At 35.8% G+C, this 16,617-nt stretch overlaps 4 protein-coding genes and 1 non-coding gene across 6 annotated transcripts; 3 read left to right on the forward strand and 2 right to left on the reverse strand.

Moving 5' to 3' along the window:
• Positions 1-1,591: 1,591 nt before the first annotated feature.
• Positions 1,592-3,938, reverse strand: LOC145048217 (uncharacterized). Its single transcript, XM_078996653.1, has 4 exons — positions 3,019-3,938; positions 2,689-2,938; positions 2,048-2,595; positions 1,592-1,960 (listed from the first exon to the last, which is right to left on the reverse strand). Exons 1-4 carry the CDS (start codon positions 3,871-3,873, stop codon positions 1,790-1,792), a joined length of 1,824 nt encoding a protein of 607 aa, XP_078852779.1. The 5' UTR covers positions 3,874-3,938; the 3' UTR covers positions 1,592-1,789.
• A 2,506-nt stretch (positions 3,939-6,444) lies between these two features.
• Positions 6,445-8,988, forward strand: LOC145048220 (serine/threonine-protein phosphatase PP1 isozyme 2). 2 transcript variants are annotated; one of them, XM_078996657.1, is made up of 4 exons: positions 6,445-7,094; positions 7,338-7,897; positions 7,988-8,190; positions 8,748-8,988. In XM_078996657.1, exons 1-3 carry the CDS (start codon positions 6,896-6,898, stop codon positions 8,159-8,161), a joined length of 933 nt encoding a protein of 310 aa, XP_078852783.1. In that variant the 5' UTR covers positions 6,445-6,895; the 3' UTR covers positions 8,162-8,190; positions 8,748-8,988. The 2 variants fall into 2 exon arrangements, with proteins under 2 accessions (XP_078852783.1, XP_078852782.1); XM_078996656.1 differs by having other exon boundaries at positions 6,446-7,094; positions 8,680-8,988.
• A 1,626-nt stretch (positions 8,989-10,614) lies between these two features.
• On the forward strand, positions 10,615-12,770 carry CRR2 (Tetratricopeptide repeat (TPR)-like superfamily protein). Its single transcript, XM_078996654.1, has one exon. The coding sequence runs from the start codon at positions 10,749-10,751 to the stop codon at positions 12,696-12,698; it is 1,950 nt and encodes a 649-aa protein (XP_078852780.1). The 5' UTR covers positions 10,615-10,748; the 3' UTR covers positions 12,699-12,770.
• LOC145048219 (myosin heavy chain-like protein) lies at positions 12,721-16,155 on the reverse strand. The gene is made up of 15 exons (XM_078996655.1): positions 16,024-16,155; positions 15,856-15,943; positions 15,702-15,748; positions 15,418-15,507; positions 15,268-15,321; positions 14,871-14,948; positions 14,725-14,793; positions 14,262-14,408; positions 14,028-14,175; positions 13,897-13,928; positions 13,666-13,755; positions 13,496-13,600; positions 13,253-13,414; positions 13,029-13,138; positions 12,721-12,915 (listed from the first exon to the last, which is right to left on the reverse strand). Exons 1-15 carry the CDS (start codon positions 16,057-16,059, stop codon positions 12,840-12,842), a joined length of 1,332 nt encoding a protein of 443 aa, XP_078852781.1. The 5' UTR covers positions 16,060-16,155; the 3' UTR covers positions 12,721-12,839.
• A 20-nt stretch (positions 16,156-16,175) lies between these two features.
• TRNAV-CAC (transfer RNA valine (anticodon CAC)) lies at positions 16,176-16,249 on the forward strand. The gene has a single exon. It is a non-coding gene; the product is annotated as a tRNA-Val (tRNA).
• The last annotated feature ends 368 nt before the right edge of the window (positions 16,250-16,617 follow it).

The raw sequence follows: 16,617 nt of genomic DNA on the forward strand, positions 1-16,617 counted from the left end.
GGAAGAAAATGTTGTTTTTTTTTTTTTTACCAATTTTATGTTTAGTTGTGTTATCAATCAAAGCTTAAGTGTTTGAGGATGATCTTCGTGGGATTAATAAAGAAGTGAAGGTCGAGGTAGAAGACGACATGGTCTTATAAATAAACATATAGAGGCACATCGAGGAAGAAGATTAAAATGTTACATGACAATATGTTAACCATAACAGTGTACCAAAAGGTTTAGGATGTGGAAGGATGCTAAGAAGGATTAAGTGAAGGCAACCATAGAAAACGTAGTTCTAACAATTATGATGCCTAAGGATGAAGTGAAGAGGCATGCCATCAAATCTATCAAAATATTTGTTTAGAAAAATCTATGATTTCATGAAAAGACTTCAATGTGTGTCTATACTATCGTGTATTGTCCTGTTTTCAATACATCTACAAGGTGGTTGATGAAATGCATTGAATTTATAATCAGCAAATCAACCACATGAACCATTTGTGCAACAAGTCCAACATAAAGGATGCAAATTTAGAAATAGAAAACTTGAACTGAAAATATAACTTTATGCTAAACACATAGGTTATTTATGTAATTTACTCATCAAACCAATCTTTAGTTTTATAGATTAAAGACAAAACTTCAAAAATGGTCCCTGTGGTTTCCAGAAATATCAAGTTTAGTCCCTAAGTTCAAAAAACCTCACAGATGGTCCCTGTGGTTTCAAAACTTTTAACAAATGGTCCCTCCGGCTCACTCCGTTAGCATTTCACCGTTAACTCATTTTTTAATAAAATATTGCAGGGGTAATTTCGTCATTTCAGTTGTAACCTCCTCTCTTTAAAAGAAATTGCATGTCCGATTTTTGGGCAAATCCTTTAGCTTCATCAGTCGATCATCTCTCCTCCTTTCCACTGTTGCTCGACAGTTGCACCCTTCACGACATCCAATCGCTTCTGATTCAAAGATGGTGACTTGCAGATGTGGGAATGAAGCAACGAAGATCACTTCATGGACGGATCGTAACCCTGGAAGGCAATTTTGGAACTGTAAAAGATGTGGTTTCATTCGATGGTCTGATCCCCCTATGTGTGCTAGGGCATTGGTGGTGATTCCAGGTTTGATAAGATCAAAGAATCGATTTGAGGAGAGGGTCGCCATTGTAACTGCACAATTGTGGAACTACCAGCTGATGTTGTTTTGTTCATGGGTGTTTTTTTTTGGTATTATTTTAATCTCTAAATATCTTCTGAAGGTTTGGATGGTAATGGAGTTTTGGTTTTTGGTTTGTAACCATTGCAGGGTTTTTTTTTTTTTTTTTTTTAATCGGATAGGGGTTTTTTTGCTTTCAGTTTATGTAGGTGGTTTTGGAATTGGTGGTGTTGTATTTGGTTTATGTATTAGATTAATGTGTAATGCAGTGGTAATGGTAATGGTAATGGAATGTAGTTTGTTATAGTTCATTGTTCAATTTCTTGAATGTTTTTGAAATGTAATTGTTAAGTGTATTGTAATTGCATCTTGAAGATGGTTTTCATTTGCAATTGAAATGTACATTGTTATTAATTGATCTGTGAAGTGAAGGGTAGTACACAAAACATATTAATTCATCACCAAAAAGTGCATACACACCATTACATTCAAAGTTATAAAGTTCTTAACACAACCATGATCCAAAAAGTGCATACACACCATTACATGCAAAGTTTTCAAGTTCTTAACACATCTTCAAACAAGTACACATTACATAAGTTTCTAAATACCTACAACACCAACATCCTAATAACCACTAAAAAGTCAATTTTCAGCCTCCTCCAACTTCACCACTGCCTCCCTGCCCTTTACATGTTCTGGAATTGTGCCCTTTGTTATGACACTTTGAACAAGTGACTGCCAAATATTTCCTGCTCAATCTACCAGCTTGGCTGTTTGGCTCATCAACACCCCTTCTTCTCTTCTTCTTAGGCCTCCCAACCTACACATGTTGATATACTATAGTTAAAATTGAATTCATTCCATGTTCACATGTATACTATATATTTTGTGTACTTTAAATACAAACCTGTGTCTTATGTTCTGGTGGAAGTAAAGTGAATGGGCAGTCACTTTTAGGCCACATTGTACGTCCATTCAATGGATCAATTTTGTTGAAATACATGGCTTTCCATGTTGATAACCTATAGCAAGGATGGACCCATTCATCAACATGTGGGGCATTTTCACCATTTTCAATTTTGTCCCATATAGCACAAACAACATGTCTACATGGGAAACCTGTAATCTCCCAAAACCTACAACTGCAACTGTGATCATTCAAATTTACCACATATTGGTCTTGCCATGTGCTTGCCACTTGGTACTTCCCTGCCCCATTGTATTTAGCCACATACTTTGATGCATCAGCCTTAATCTTTTCAAACAGTGTAGTTGCAGTAGGGGTTAGAAGTCCTTCACACTTATCTATTTCCTTTTGCACCACACATAACCTCTTCATGAGATACTCTCTAATATACTCTAAGCAAGTGATAATAGGTTTATCCCTACCTTCATCTAGCTTTGAATTGAATACCTCACAAAGGTTATTCAACAAACAATCAGTATGTGCCCTTCCTGAATAATATATATTAACAGAAGACAATTACACATATAGTAAACACACAAAAGGGAAGATTAACAATTCTCAATAAATTTCTAGAAACTTACCACTAAAGTGAGATTTAGCCCAAGTGTTTGCTGGGATCTTAGACACCCAAGCATGAGCCTCTGCATTGATCTTCTTCAACTCATCCATTGCTCTGTTAAAATGATTGACTGTTGTTGCTCTACCACACTCCCAAAGCTGGTCACTTAAGTCTTTTCCTTTCCATTGCTTCTTCATGTTTTCCTGGATATGCCTCAAACAGAACCTGTGTTCTGCACTAGGGAATACTTTCTCCATTGCTGGTATTATTCCCTAAACAAAAGTCAATGTAATCAACATTAGTTAACCAAATGTATTTAGTAAAGGTAATAAAAAAGTTAGGTGGTACACACCTTTTGTCTATCTGAAATGAAGGTAAAGTTTGAATTTGGTCCCAGATCCAGATCTTCTACTAACAGTTCCAAGAACCAGATCCAGCTACTTGTTGATTCTGTCTCTACCACTGCATATGCTACAGGGTATATGCCATTGTTTGAGTCCAACCCTACAGCAGTTAACACTTGCCCAGGGTAAGGGCCCTTCATGAAAGTACCATCCAGACCTAGAAAATCTCTTAATCCAGATTTGAATCCTAACTTCAATGCACCTAAACAGACATATATTCTTCTAAAAGTTCTTGTGGTAACAGACAGGGAGGTTTCTGGATACACATCAATCCTAACTGTTGTACCAGGATTAGTGTTGAGTAGCTCCAACACATAATCCCTCAAAAATCCATACTGTACTTGGTAGTCCCCACTAATGATACGCTCAGCCATTGACTTTGCCCTAGCGACCTTTTGCAATGACATTCCTACCTCCAGTTTCTTGCACAACTCTTCGTGTAAAGCTTTCACTGGAATTTTAGGGTTACTCTGTATTTGTTGAACAATTAAGTTTGCTACGTATCTGGAAGTGCAAGCTTTAACCGCCCTTGTTTGCAAACATTTATGCTCATCCTGTACCGTTTTCACCAACCAATCCTGATTTTCATTAGCCCTCGATATTTGGACTGCCCATGGACATGTACCTTTATTGGCAATTACATCTTTACCCTTGCACTTTGCCCTACTTCTGGTTGAGGGCCCACCACTATCAACTCCTGTAGAAGGCTTACTTACAACACCTTTACATTTCACCCTAATCCGGATTTTGTCATTTTTGGCTAGGTATAAAGACCTCCTTGTTGCTACAGCATGTGAGTTCATGTAGTTTTTAACATCAACCTTGGTTTTGAAGACCTGACCAATCTGAAATGGTTTAACATGAACCTCTCCATATGAGCATGTACTTGACTTACTCAACTCTTTTAGCAGTCTCTTCCTATCATCTTCATGAAATCCTGCAAATTGATAATCATCAGTGGCAATAACTTCCAACTCATTATCAAAGTCAACCACTCCAATCCCATCATCTTTTGAATGATTGTTCAAGATTCCATGTTCATCTACATCAACAGCATTATGGAATTCACTCATGTCTACATCTACATCAAATTGTATGTTAGACTCATCCACATTGTATTCACTGTCATCAGAATCATCTCCACTATCCTCAGAACCATGGCCACTCTCAGAGTAGAAAGCATCTCCACTATCATCACTCACCATACCCTCTAGATAATCCACTTCTGGTTGTTTTTCAAATGAAGTTTGAACATTAAACTCAGCATCATAATCAGCATAAAGTGAGTAATCCTCTACAAATGGTTCATAGTCATCAACTGTTGTAGTATTAGCTCCATTATCAGCTTGGCAGCTTGGTTCCTGTACATGGTAAGTTCCCAATTGTTCTTCAGTTTCAACTGCACTAGTGATCACTTCTTCTTGAGTTTCAATTTCATGATTCACCACTTCCTTTTGAATGACATGACTTTCTTTACCTTGTGACCTTATAAATGGTACAATACTCTTTGAGTAATCATGGCCTTCATCAACATCTAACACTTGTGACTGCTCATAATCAGGGTTCATAGACTTGTTTAGATCAAGCTTTCTACTACATGAGCCTGCTTCTCTCCTACAAGGTTTCTTTCTATTCATTTCAGGTGACACACTATCAGGCTCCAACTCTTCAATAACAACTTTAGAAGGAGACTTGTAATAACTACCTACCCTTGTCTGACCAGTTTCAATATACACCCTAATAAGTCTGTGTTTAGGGACATATGATACCATTTTAAGTACATCTTGATCATTACCTAAAGGCATTAAGCCATAGTCCAAAGGGTATTCAGGGATACAGAAATGGTAGTAAAGGGTTTGCTCAGTTTTGTACCCTAGTTCTCGAACCATGTCGTCAAGATCATGAACTGAAAATAAATCAGTGTCAACATAATCTACATATGCTACAACACCATCAACGTATTTCCTTCCAGGTGCTTTGGTGAAGACACCACTGTAGTGTATCTTCAATGTGAAATAGTTCTCATAACCTTCTGTAAACACAAAAAAAAGAAAGAGTAAAATCAATGATTTCCTTACGTCAACACAATAGACCAAGAAAAAACAAGTTTTGTTGTAGTATTGTACCGTATGTTTTTCCTAAGTCCTCAACGGTTACAAATTTTTCTCGAAAACACCATATTGATAGCACCAATGCAATTTCTGCAGCTTAAAACCCTAAATCCCAATTTCTGTTCTTGCTTCTTCGATGGGAATGAACCCGATGACTAAACCTGTAACTGGTTATCTTCTTGGGAGAGGGACGGGTAGTGATGTGCAAGCAAGTAATCATTTCATATTAAAGAGAGGAGGTTACAACTGAAATGACGAAATTACCCCTGCAATATTTTATTAAAAAATGAGTTAACGGTGAAATGCTAACGGAGTGAGCCGGAGGGACCATTTGTTAAAAGTTTTGAAACCACAGGGACCATCTGTGAGGTTTTTTGAACTTAGGGACTAAACTTGATATTTCTGGAAACCACAGGGACCATTTTTGAAGTTTTGTCTAGATTAAATGATTTACTAGATCCTATCAAGGTATATTAGATCAATTGGATCATTCGGTTTAAAAGAGTTAAACACAATATAATTTAAAAGGAATCTTAAATAATGAACCCTTAATAATGGGATATACACCGACATACATATGTTTCATAATTATGATTTTTTTAGCAACATCCATTCATGATCTTGTGACAAATCGAAAGCCACAATCATATTGTGTATTAAATCATTATATTCCATTTTTTTTCTAGAATAACGAGTGTGGTATCAAATTTTATTTATGAATTATCTCATACCTTTATAGTTAATACTATGCAAAAATACCAAATGCTGAACAAGTCAATCAAAATAAATGAAAACATTGACATATAAATTATTAAATCTTTATTATAAACTAAATACTTATATAAAAAAACATAACAGTCAATTGAATTTCTTTCAAAAAAATTATTTTTACGATGGAAAGTAGAAAAAGTTTTTGACTTGAAAGCAAATTGTCAAGCTATTAGATTATTGTGTACTACTGAATATATTTTTTCATAATGAATCTTCATTAGGTATGCCAAATAAATACATAGAGAAATGTAAACAATAAAATTACAAAGGCCTTGGGCCAAATACCGATGGGCTAAATCCTAACATTATTACTTTTATTTATTTATTTATTTTTGCTTGCAAATACAAGGAAATTATGCTACAGTAGTATTTGTGAAAGTGTATAAATATTTTGATTAATTTTTATTTTAAAAGATTTAGTTTGAAGTCGACACTAAAAAATCATTAAAATATGAATTTAAAATTTGCCACAATCAAAACCCTAGATTTCATTCCAAAATTGAGCCATTTCTAATTAGTTAAATCGAAAGGTAAAGTTTAATCGGGGGAATATTCATGGCAGAACACTGAAACAACACGACCGCCACGGATTCATCGTCCTCTGCTCAAAGAATTTTGATTTTAGAAGGTGGGATTCGGCATCTCCGCCCCCATCGGGGTTGCAGTCGCTGTCTCTATATTCCCCCTCCTCACCATTTTATCTCTTTCTGTCAAAAACCAATTTTATCATTTCGTTTGTTATTTATTGATCTATCGCCGCTTGTCCATGCGCTCACAACCCTATATAAATCGCCTGGGAGCATTGTTTCTATCGTTTTCTTGATGTTTTCTATAACAAACACCATCAACGATTACCTAATAAGTTTTTGTTTTCTCGGTTCATTTACCCGTTTTTGAAAACCCTGGTATTTGGGGATTCTTTTGTGAGAATAAGAAAGAGATAATGGCTCAAAATGGTCAGGGGATAGAGCCTGCTTTACTTGATGATATAATCAATCGGCTATTGGAGTTCCGGCAGGCGAGAACGGTTCGCCAGGTTCAGCTGTCGGAATCGGAGATCCGTCAACTTTGCACCGCTTCTCGAGAAATATTTCTTCAACAGCCTAATCTTTTAGAGCTCGAGGCTCCGATTAAGCTATGCGGTAAACAAAATTAAATAAATCCTTCTTTGTTTACATATCTATACATTTTTTATGTCTGTAATCTGTTTGTTGTTTTGACTTTTCATTGGAAATCTCTTGTTTCCGTCTTCATTGTTCATGCGTAATATGGGATGAATATGTGTTTTTTTTAGAAGTGTATCCACTCAAATATAATGTCAAATATGATGATCTTGAGCAATAACATTTACATTTTTATGTTCATGGATCGATTCCACTTTCTAGGTGACATTCATGGGCAATATGGTGATCTTTTGAGGTTATTTGAATACGGAGGATTCCCACCAGAGTCAAATTACTTATTCCTAGGGGACTATGTGGATCGTGGCAAACAAAGTCTAGAAACAATCTGCCTTCTACTCGCGTACAAAATCAAATACCCTGAAAACTTCTTCCTTTTAAGAGGCAACCACGAATGTGCTTCTATCAACAGAATATACGGATTCTATGATGAATGCAAACGCCGTTTCAATGTCAGACTTTGGAAAACTTTTACCGATTGTTTCAACTGCCTCCCAGCAGCCGCCTTGATTGATGACAAGATCCTATGTATGCATGGCGGGCTGTCTCCGGATCTAACAAATCTGGATCAAATAAGGAATCTGACCCGCCCGACTGACGTCCCGGATTCGGGTTTGCTTTGTGATTTGCTTTGGTCGGATCCTAGTAGGGATGTGAAAGGATGGGGGATGAGCGATAGAGGAGTTTCTTATACTTTTGGATCTGATAAAGTGGCTGAGTTTTTGATGCAACATGATATGGATCTTGTTTGTCGTGCACATCAGGTGATTTGAATGTTTGTTGATTTGTTTTTGAGTTTTGATTGTTTTTGTAATGTAAAAATAATAATAATTATTGGATTGGTTTTTGGGTAGGTTGTGGAAGATGGGTATGAGTTTTTTGCGGATAGGCAGCTTGTGACGATTTTTTCTGCTCCAAATTATTGTGGTGAATTTGATAATGCGGGTGCGATGATGAGTGTTGATGAAAGTTTGATGTGTTCTTTTCAAATCTTGAAGCCGGCTGATAGGAAACCAAGATTCTTATGACAGAATCGTGTCACAGAAAAGCTTCTAAGGTTAGCATCAACAATTCTAATTACACATCCAAATTTAGTCCTTTGCCTTAAATAGACCTGTTTATTTTGTGAAGATGTTTTTTTTTTTTTTTTTCCTCCCATTTAGGCAGTGTATCAAACTATTATATTATAATGACAAAACTGCAAATTCGATCCCTGTGGTTTGATGTTTTTTGTGGTAAAATTGTCATTTCATAATATTTAATAGACAGTTTAAATGGGTGTTAGAACCAGGACCAAAGCCATAATGAAACCTACAGAAAAGGACAAAATTTGCAATTTTGTAACCACAGGGACCAAATTTGTAGTTCTCTATTATAAATTTATAAAAGTAAAAAATGTGGTGGAACAGTTGCTGTTTAGTATTCTTTTTGCGTTTTCCAACCTCATTCCGCATTCTTTTTGTTGCGGGTTGCTGTAAAATCTGGTTATTTTGTTTCTAATCGTTTTTGCATGTGATTTTTTTTTTTCACATTTTTGCACATGCAGAATCCCCCAAATGCTGTGGCTGCTGTTTTAGTTTTTTTTATTTTTCTGTACTTTTTTTTTTATTGAAGTGTTGCTGTTTTAAATGGGAGTTCCAAGCTGGTGCTATGGAGATATATTCAGATGATCAAGTGCCAATTTTTCAATTTGTCATGATTATCGAATCACTTTTGTTTGTGTGTGTGTTGCCCAATTTTACGACACTGTAAATACATTTGGCGTTGTAAATTTTGTCAACGCGGTAGTTAATTGTTGTTGACTCATGAAATTTGTCAATAGACCATTCTAATTGACCCCTTTGGATTTTGCTTGTGGACTTGCCATTATTAATTTATTATCCTAATCGCATGACTCATAAATCTTGTGTCTTTTTTAATTTGCCTTTTGCATCATATAATTGTGGCGTAACATATTTAAAGTTTATCAAATGTAATTTATTCATGGAGATTTTTTGAAAGTTGTATTGTGACCCTTTAATGTGCTGTGTCACGAAATCAAATATGAGAATCCAATTGGATGCAACTTTTCGATTTTTGTCACAAAACAAGTGATCTACTAGATTCATGTAATAGGCTAGATTGTTGGAGACAGAAATCATTGAAAATGTCTTGATGGATAAATACCATAAATTGAAGCTTTGAGATGATCGTAAATAGTTTTAAACATTGGCAGTTGGTCTTAGGATCTCGTATCTATGGCCCCTTGACCACATCCTAGACAATCCTAAGAAAACGTTGGTGGCTAGTAAGAGAAAAAAGCTTGATTTTGTATAATAATTATATTTCCTTTCTAGTAATAAAAATGTGCAAATTTGCCACCGTGTCATGTATCATTTTATAAAAAGATCGCCAATTACATGTCATTTAAGTATAATTGCTGGATAGATTTTGATTTGGTTAAAATTTATGTGATCGTATAAAAAATCTATGGTTAAAAGTTATTAGATTGGTGAAGATCTGCTGGTTTTGGTAAAGAATTATTAGCACGGTAGGAAACACCTAGAGATTAGAGAAGATTGGAAAAAGAATAGATGATTATAGTACATCAAAATAAAGTCCATAAATATAAGATCCAATGGATATAGTCATGGAGAGTGGAGACTATATATTAGGCATGAAAAATGCAAATGTTATATCTTTGAAAAAATCTATTGGGTTAAATGGGGGCAAAATTTCAACCCCAAAGAAATTTTTGGGCAAGTTATGGATGCTCTCGAAGAGCATGATAATTTAAAAATAAATAAATAAATAAATAGAGGTAATAACTTGGTCCAACGATGAAGGTGAGCTATTGGGATCCATTATAAGAAACAAAAGTTATATAAAAAGAAAATCAAATAATTTCCCATGATAAACTAAACAAATTAGTTCAAAACCATTTTTTTAAATAGATTTCTCTCTAGATTATGATGATAACATGTCCTTATGAGGATATTTTGATAACTAAGATATCAATTCAAAAGAACGAAGAAAACTTCAAATATCAACACCGAAGAAGATGCAACCAACAAGAGAAACAATTACTAAAACTTCAAAACAAGCCAAATCAAATGAATCTATGTATCATACTTTAAAATAAAAACAACGTATTTTCTGCAAATAGAAGACAAAAACTAAACATTCCGAATTTCCGATGATGAATACAAGTTGACATAAGGATTTGAAGTTCGACTCTTATCTATAAATAGAATCTTACTCAGATGAAGAGGGCAACCGAAAAATTACATTTTTTTAAGAGAACATTTAAAAGAAAATTTGAAGATTATATTTGTAAAATTTCTAATTTTCTAAATATATTAACTCTCAATTTCGTAGTGATTAAAATTTAAAATAAGTTCGGATGGTTATGTTTGAGATATTTTATCACTTTTTTTTTATTGTATTTAAATAAATACAGAATGTAAGTTGGTTTAAATACTATCTAAAACTAAAAGACATGTGCTATTTGAGCGCCACGGTTGTTCCCCATTTATCTTCTTCTTGGTTTTGTTAGGAGAAGCGACTTCTATCAACGACGAATTTCACCACCGTTGATTGGAACTTCTACAATTCATCTCCGACGAATTCACTCTCATGTGGTTGTTTTGCCAGTCTCCTCAAACCATCCAGCAATCACACTTTCCACTCCGCACGCGCCACCACCCATCTCGACTTCACTCACACACGCGCCACCAGACATCCGTCACTCTCCCCCCTTCCACCAGCAACACCAACCACCTAATCCAGACTCTCTGTCAGAAAGGACTCGTCAAACAAGCCATCCAAGCTCTCACTCAAGAGCCTAATCCAACTCAACGCACTTACGAACTCTTAATTCTTTCCTGCGCCATTGCAAATTCTCTCCACGATGCCATTACGATTCACCGTCGGCTTGTCGAAGATGGGTTTGACCAAGACCCGTTCTTGGCAACTAAGCTTATCAACACATATTCGGAGCTGGGTTCAATGGAACACGCACGCCAAGTGTTTGATGAAATTCCCATCAGAACTATATACGTCTGGAACGCCTTTTTTCAGGCTCTAACACTTTCTGGTCATGGGATAAACGTGTTTGATCTCTTATGCTCGATGAGCACAGACGGGATTAAACCAGATAGATTCACCTACACTTACGTCCTGAAAGCCTGTGTTGCATCCGACACTTCAGTTTCATTGTTACCCTATGGAAAAGAGATACACGCCCACATCTTGAGACATGGGTTCGAGACCAATGTTCATGTTACAACTACATTAGTCGACATGTATGCTAGATTCGGGTGCATATCAGAAGCCAGTCAAGTTTTCAATGAAATCCCTTCTAAAAACGTTGTTTCTTGGAGTGCTATGATTGCTTGTTATGCCAAAAACGGGAGACCCTTAGATGCACTCCAACTATTCAGTGAAATGATGCTTGAAGTTCACGATTCAACACCAAATTCAGTGACAATGGTTAGTGTTCTTCAAGCATGTGCAGCACTTGGAGCCTTAGAGCAAGGTAAGCTATTGCACGCTTATATCCTACGAAATCGTTTAGATTCGGTGTTACCAGTTATCGCATCCCTCATTGCCATGTACACAAGATGTGGTGATCTTGAAATGGGAAAACGGGTTTTCGACCAAATGGTTAGGAGAGATGTTGTGTCATGGAATGCAATGATTTCAGGGTATGGAATGCATGGTTTTGGTGAAAAAGCAATTGAAGTTTACAATGAAATGTTGCGTAACAAGATCGATCCTAGTCCTATCACGTTTGTGAGTGTTTTAGGAGCTTGTAGTCACGCAGGGCTCGTGGAAGATGGAAAGAGTTTATTTGAATCTATTAGAAAACCTATCATTGAGCACTACGCGTGTATGGTGGATCTTCTTGGTCGAGCCAATAGATTAGAAGAAGCAGCCAAGATTATACAAGAAATGAGAAGCGAACCCGGGCCTAAAGTCTGGGGTTCGCTTCTCGGATCGTGTAGGATTCATGGCAACATTGAGCTTGCTGAGAGGGCAAGCAAGCGGCTTTTTGAGCTTGAACCTACAAACGCAGGAAATTATGTGCTTTTGGCTGAGATTTATGCGGAATTAGGGTTATGGGATGAAGTGCAAAGAGTGAAGAAGCTTTTGCAAAGTAGAGGACTTGAAAAGAAATCCGGGTGTAGTTGGATTGAAGTGAAACGGAAAGTTTACTCGTTTGTTTCGGTTGATGAGTTCAATCCACATATTGAACAACTCCATGCTTTTCTCCTGAAATTATCAACGGAGATGAAGGAGAAAGGGTATAAGCCCAAGACTAAAGTTGTGCTGTATGATGTTGAAGAGGAAGAAAAGGAGAGGATTTTATTGGGTCATAGTGAGAAACTAGCGGTTGCATTTGGGCTGATTAATAGCTGTAGAGGAGAAACGATTAGGATCACCAAGAACTTACGGTTATGCGAAGACTGCCACTCGGTTACAAAGTTTGTGTCTAAGTTTGCTAATAGAGAGATTTTGGTTCGCGATGTGAATCGCATACACCATTTTAAAGATGGGGTTTGTTCATGTGGAGATTATTGGTAATGTTTGTAAGCAAACTTGATACTTGACTATGTAAAAAAGTTTTTATAAATGAAAATATGATGGTTTTTTGAATGTCGGTTTACAAGAACAAGTTTGTGTCGATTGTTGATTGTTGATTGTTGAACTTGAACCTCCTTCAGTTTACTGCACAATCAAAGAGCCCTCTTGCTTCATTTTCAGTAAATTAGTCTCGATGTTGCGTAACACAGGTTTGTAGCTGCAATTATCAATCAAGTATTAACATCAGTCTGAGTCTAATTCATGTCAAATACAATATAACCTGTTCAACAAATGGGGCAAGAGTAAAAAAAAAAAAAAAAAAAAACATACAGGCGAGCAAGACCGTTGTAGGCTTGAATGGCTTGTTGGAGCTGAGCTGAGAGTTGCAAAACCTCAGCAGACAGTGTCTCCGCCTTGCTCTGTTCTTTAGCAAGTTGACCCTGCATCCATAATTCCATTTGGAACTATAAATTAATTAAAAAAAAAAAAAAAAAAAAAAACTGATTTAAAGATGTATAATTATAATACAGTCTTTAGAAGATTATATGTGTAACCTTTAGGGATACAAGTTCAGTAGTATAAGCTTCCCCTTCTTTGTTGGATTCTGATATACCAGTGGGAATGTGATTCTGACGCTCATTATTCATAATGGATTCTGTTCTTAATTTATCTAACATGCTACGGAGTTCCTCGTTCTGTTTGAGACAATCTTTTACCTGCATACATCACATGTAAGTTAAAGGAAATGTAAAAAATTTAAAGGAAAACATAAAAGCGTTTTATTATGAGCATTTGACCTGATTTTCCCAATGTGACATAATGTCTGTTGCCTCTTGATAAGCTGATGACAAGTTAGAATTCTCCTCAAAGAGTCTTTCTATCTCGGAAGATTGGGAATCAATCTGTATACAAAATGATACATTAATAATAGTGTAAATGAATTTTAACCCAAAAGTTTGAACCTCACCTCCATCAGTAACTTCTGTCTGCTACTTTCCAGCCTCTCAACAGCTACAGCCATATCATGCAGCCGTGTCTCAAATCTCTCTTTTTCTTCCTACAATCATCACACACTCTATAACAACTAAAAGAAGATAATAGTAACTCACGTGAAATTTAAATTCAGTTTTCAACAAAATCTTCAAAATTCAAGAGTAAATTCTAATAGTAATTTTATCAGCTTCTGCTTTTCACTTACCATTGTGAACTGTGCTTCTCTGTCACTAACTCCTGCAAAACAAACAAAAAAATGAAATATAAACATTATAAGTTTCAGGCTTAGTTTTGTATAAACAATATATAATTAATTATTTGTATTTAAAATGTTACCTGAGGCGTCTCTGGACATGGCTGCTAGCTTTTCTTCCAATTCTTTTTTCTCAGAAATGATGGCAGATATCCTTCTTTGCTCCTCCACTAGTTGTTGTTGTTCTTGCCTCCTCATCATTCCCTCTTGACGCCTCAGCATTGACTCTTGCTATTTATTCACATGAATATTAATTATTTATTATCGCATTTCAAAGAAAAAACAACAATGAGACAGATAAAAACTCTCAATCTAACCTCCAGTTGGGTCTTCAAATCAGCAAGCTCCTTCTCCATAGCTTGCAAGTCATCTGGTGGGCCTCCTATGGAAGTAATGGCACCACTGATTGCTTGTTGTTGTAATAAATTCAGTTCTGATCTTAAGGCAGCTGCATCTTCCTCAGCCTATTTCAACAGGATTATAAACAATCACATGCTTTGGATTTCAAAAGAGTTAAATCCAAGAAATAGCAACTTACTTTCCTTGATTTGTTTATCACAGTATCCTACTTTCATTACTTTCTATTGTACTTTGAAAGTACAATGCTATAATTAGGCAGATTTTCGAAATACAATTCCTTAATGAGAAAGAAATTAAAAAGTATAATGTTGTAAAAGAAAGAAAGAAAGTAGGATGCTATAATACACAAAATTAACAAAAGTATGTTGGTATTTCTTGCATTTAGCTGTATGTAATATGAAATAACAGTTGAATGATTACTCGATATTGCTCTTCTTCTGCTTCCTTTAGAAGCTTCTTAAGTGCTCGTACCTGAGCTGAGAAGTCCTCCTACTCTAAAACATATTTGTTAGTTGTGGAATCTTAATTGAAACAAACAGAAAATGATATGATGTTCATGTTCATACCCTTGCAACAACTGCTGCATCCTTTTCCATTGCAACATCCTTAAGAGCTCTTCTCAATGAGGGTACAGTATTTTGTTCCTACAATGAATAACATGTTTATAAATCTATATATTCAATATCATATCCAAATTATTACACAACACCAGGTATAGATGGAAGATTGTATATCCATGAAAGGATTGCAATTTTCAAACATCTGCAAGGCCATAGAGGTGATTATCTTGTATTCTTAAACACTAGTTCCGCAAAAACCCAAAAAGCATTCATGGGAAGAATCATAAAATCAAACAATCAAGAACATTTTTGATTGTGATAAAAAGCACATCAAAACTTTAGAGAATTAACTTCATGATCCAACAAGAGAGCATATATTTTCTCAAAGGAAGTAGGAACATACCATGTCATTCACACGCTTCCGAAGCATGTCATTCTCCACTTCAGTAGAATGAAGCTGAATCACAAAAGTCAAAAGTTGAGTTACCATCATTGATCACAAAGTAAAGAGCAGGATTCAAAACAAGGATGTATGAAGCAAAAAGTTATAAACCTCTGAGCTTAGTTTTTTGTTCTCTTCATCTAGTTCTAAGTTCTTTTTCTGCAACTCTTGCAACTGTGATACCAAGCCACTTATATCACTCTGCAACAAAATTTTCTAGTAAGAATAACAATTTGAATTTTCTTAAGATCTGCATCATCTTTATCTGAATTATGAATATTATTGAACTAACAAATCATAAATCTTTCCCCAATAGCATATACCCAAAATTTAAAACGTTGTTTACTATTGCTAACGAAACTAGATCACATGAGAAGAATGAATTAAGAAGCAACCTCAGAGATTCCACTTCCGCTTGATGATTTCTTGATTCCAAAGACCTCTGACACCAGAACACAACGCAGATCCAATAAACACGATGTACGATGTGCAAATTGATCTGTAAGTAAGATATAGGATACAAAACCATATATTTAACAGAAATGTTACCGCTAGGGTTAGGAGGTATTGTGAGATCAGGTCCAGATGAGGTTTTGCTTAATTTCTGAGCTGCCCTCTTTTGACGAATTTCTTCCAACTGCAGTTTCCATAATTAATCAATTAAACACATGTTGTACGTTGAGTGATAACAGAAACTGAGATAGATCGCTTGAATACCGTCCGTCGGCCGAGAGATGCATGATGCGACGCCATTGCGGAGAAACAAAGCTGGTTGAAGTTTTATGTTTTGACTTGCCGTCGACAGCTACGGCGGTGAAAGGAGACTGAAGTATCGTACAGATAGAAATCTGGTAGAAACTAAACAAGTCGTCTGGGTGGTGTAGTCGGTTATCACGCTAGTCTCACACACTAGAGGTCCCCGGTTCGAACCCGGGCTCAGACATATTTTTTGTTTCAATTTTCTCACGTCAAAGGGTAGGCGGAGTGGATTCAAGTTTTGCTAAATTTCAACTTTTAAAAAAAACTGTAAAATACAAATTTAATATTCCTTATGTTTTCCACAACAATCTTACAATTCTTTTTCAGATATTCGAATTTCATAAAATCCTCTACAAATAGTGCCAAATGGATTCAAGCCGGGATAAGGTCTACAAATAATGCCGAATGGATTCAAGCCGGGATAAAGCTAAAAAAACGGGTTCACAAGGTTGACCACGTGTTTTATCCATATCATACACAATCCGTCACCACAATTTCAATATCAAACTCAATACCTAGCCAATCAATTCCTCAACAACATTTTATAATTAA

This window comes from Lactuca saligna, chromosome 5 (assembly GCF_052625555.1).
Source record: "Lactuca saligna cultivar CGN05327 chromosome 5, ASM5262555v1, whole genome shotgun sequence".
In the NCBI taxonomy this organism is placed as follows: Eukaryota; Viridiplantae; Streptophyta; class Magnoliopsida; order Asterales; family Asteraceae; genus Lactuca; species Lactuca saligna.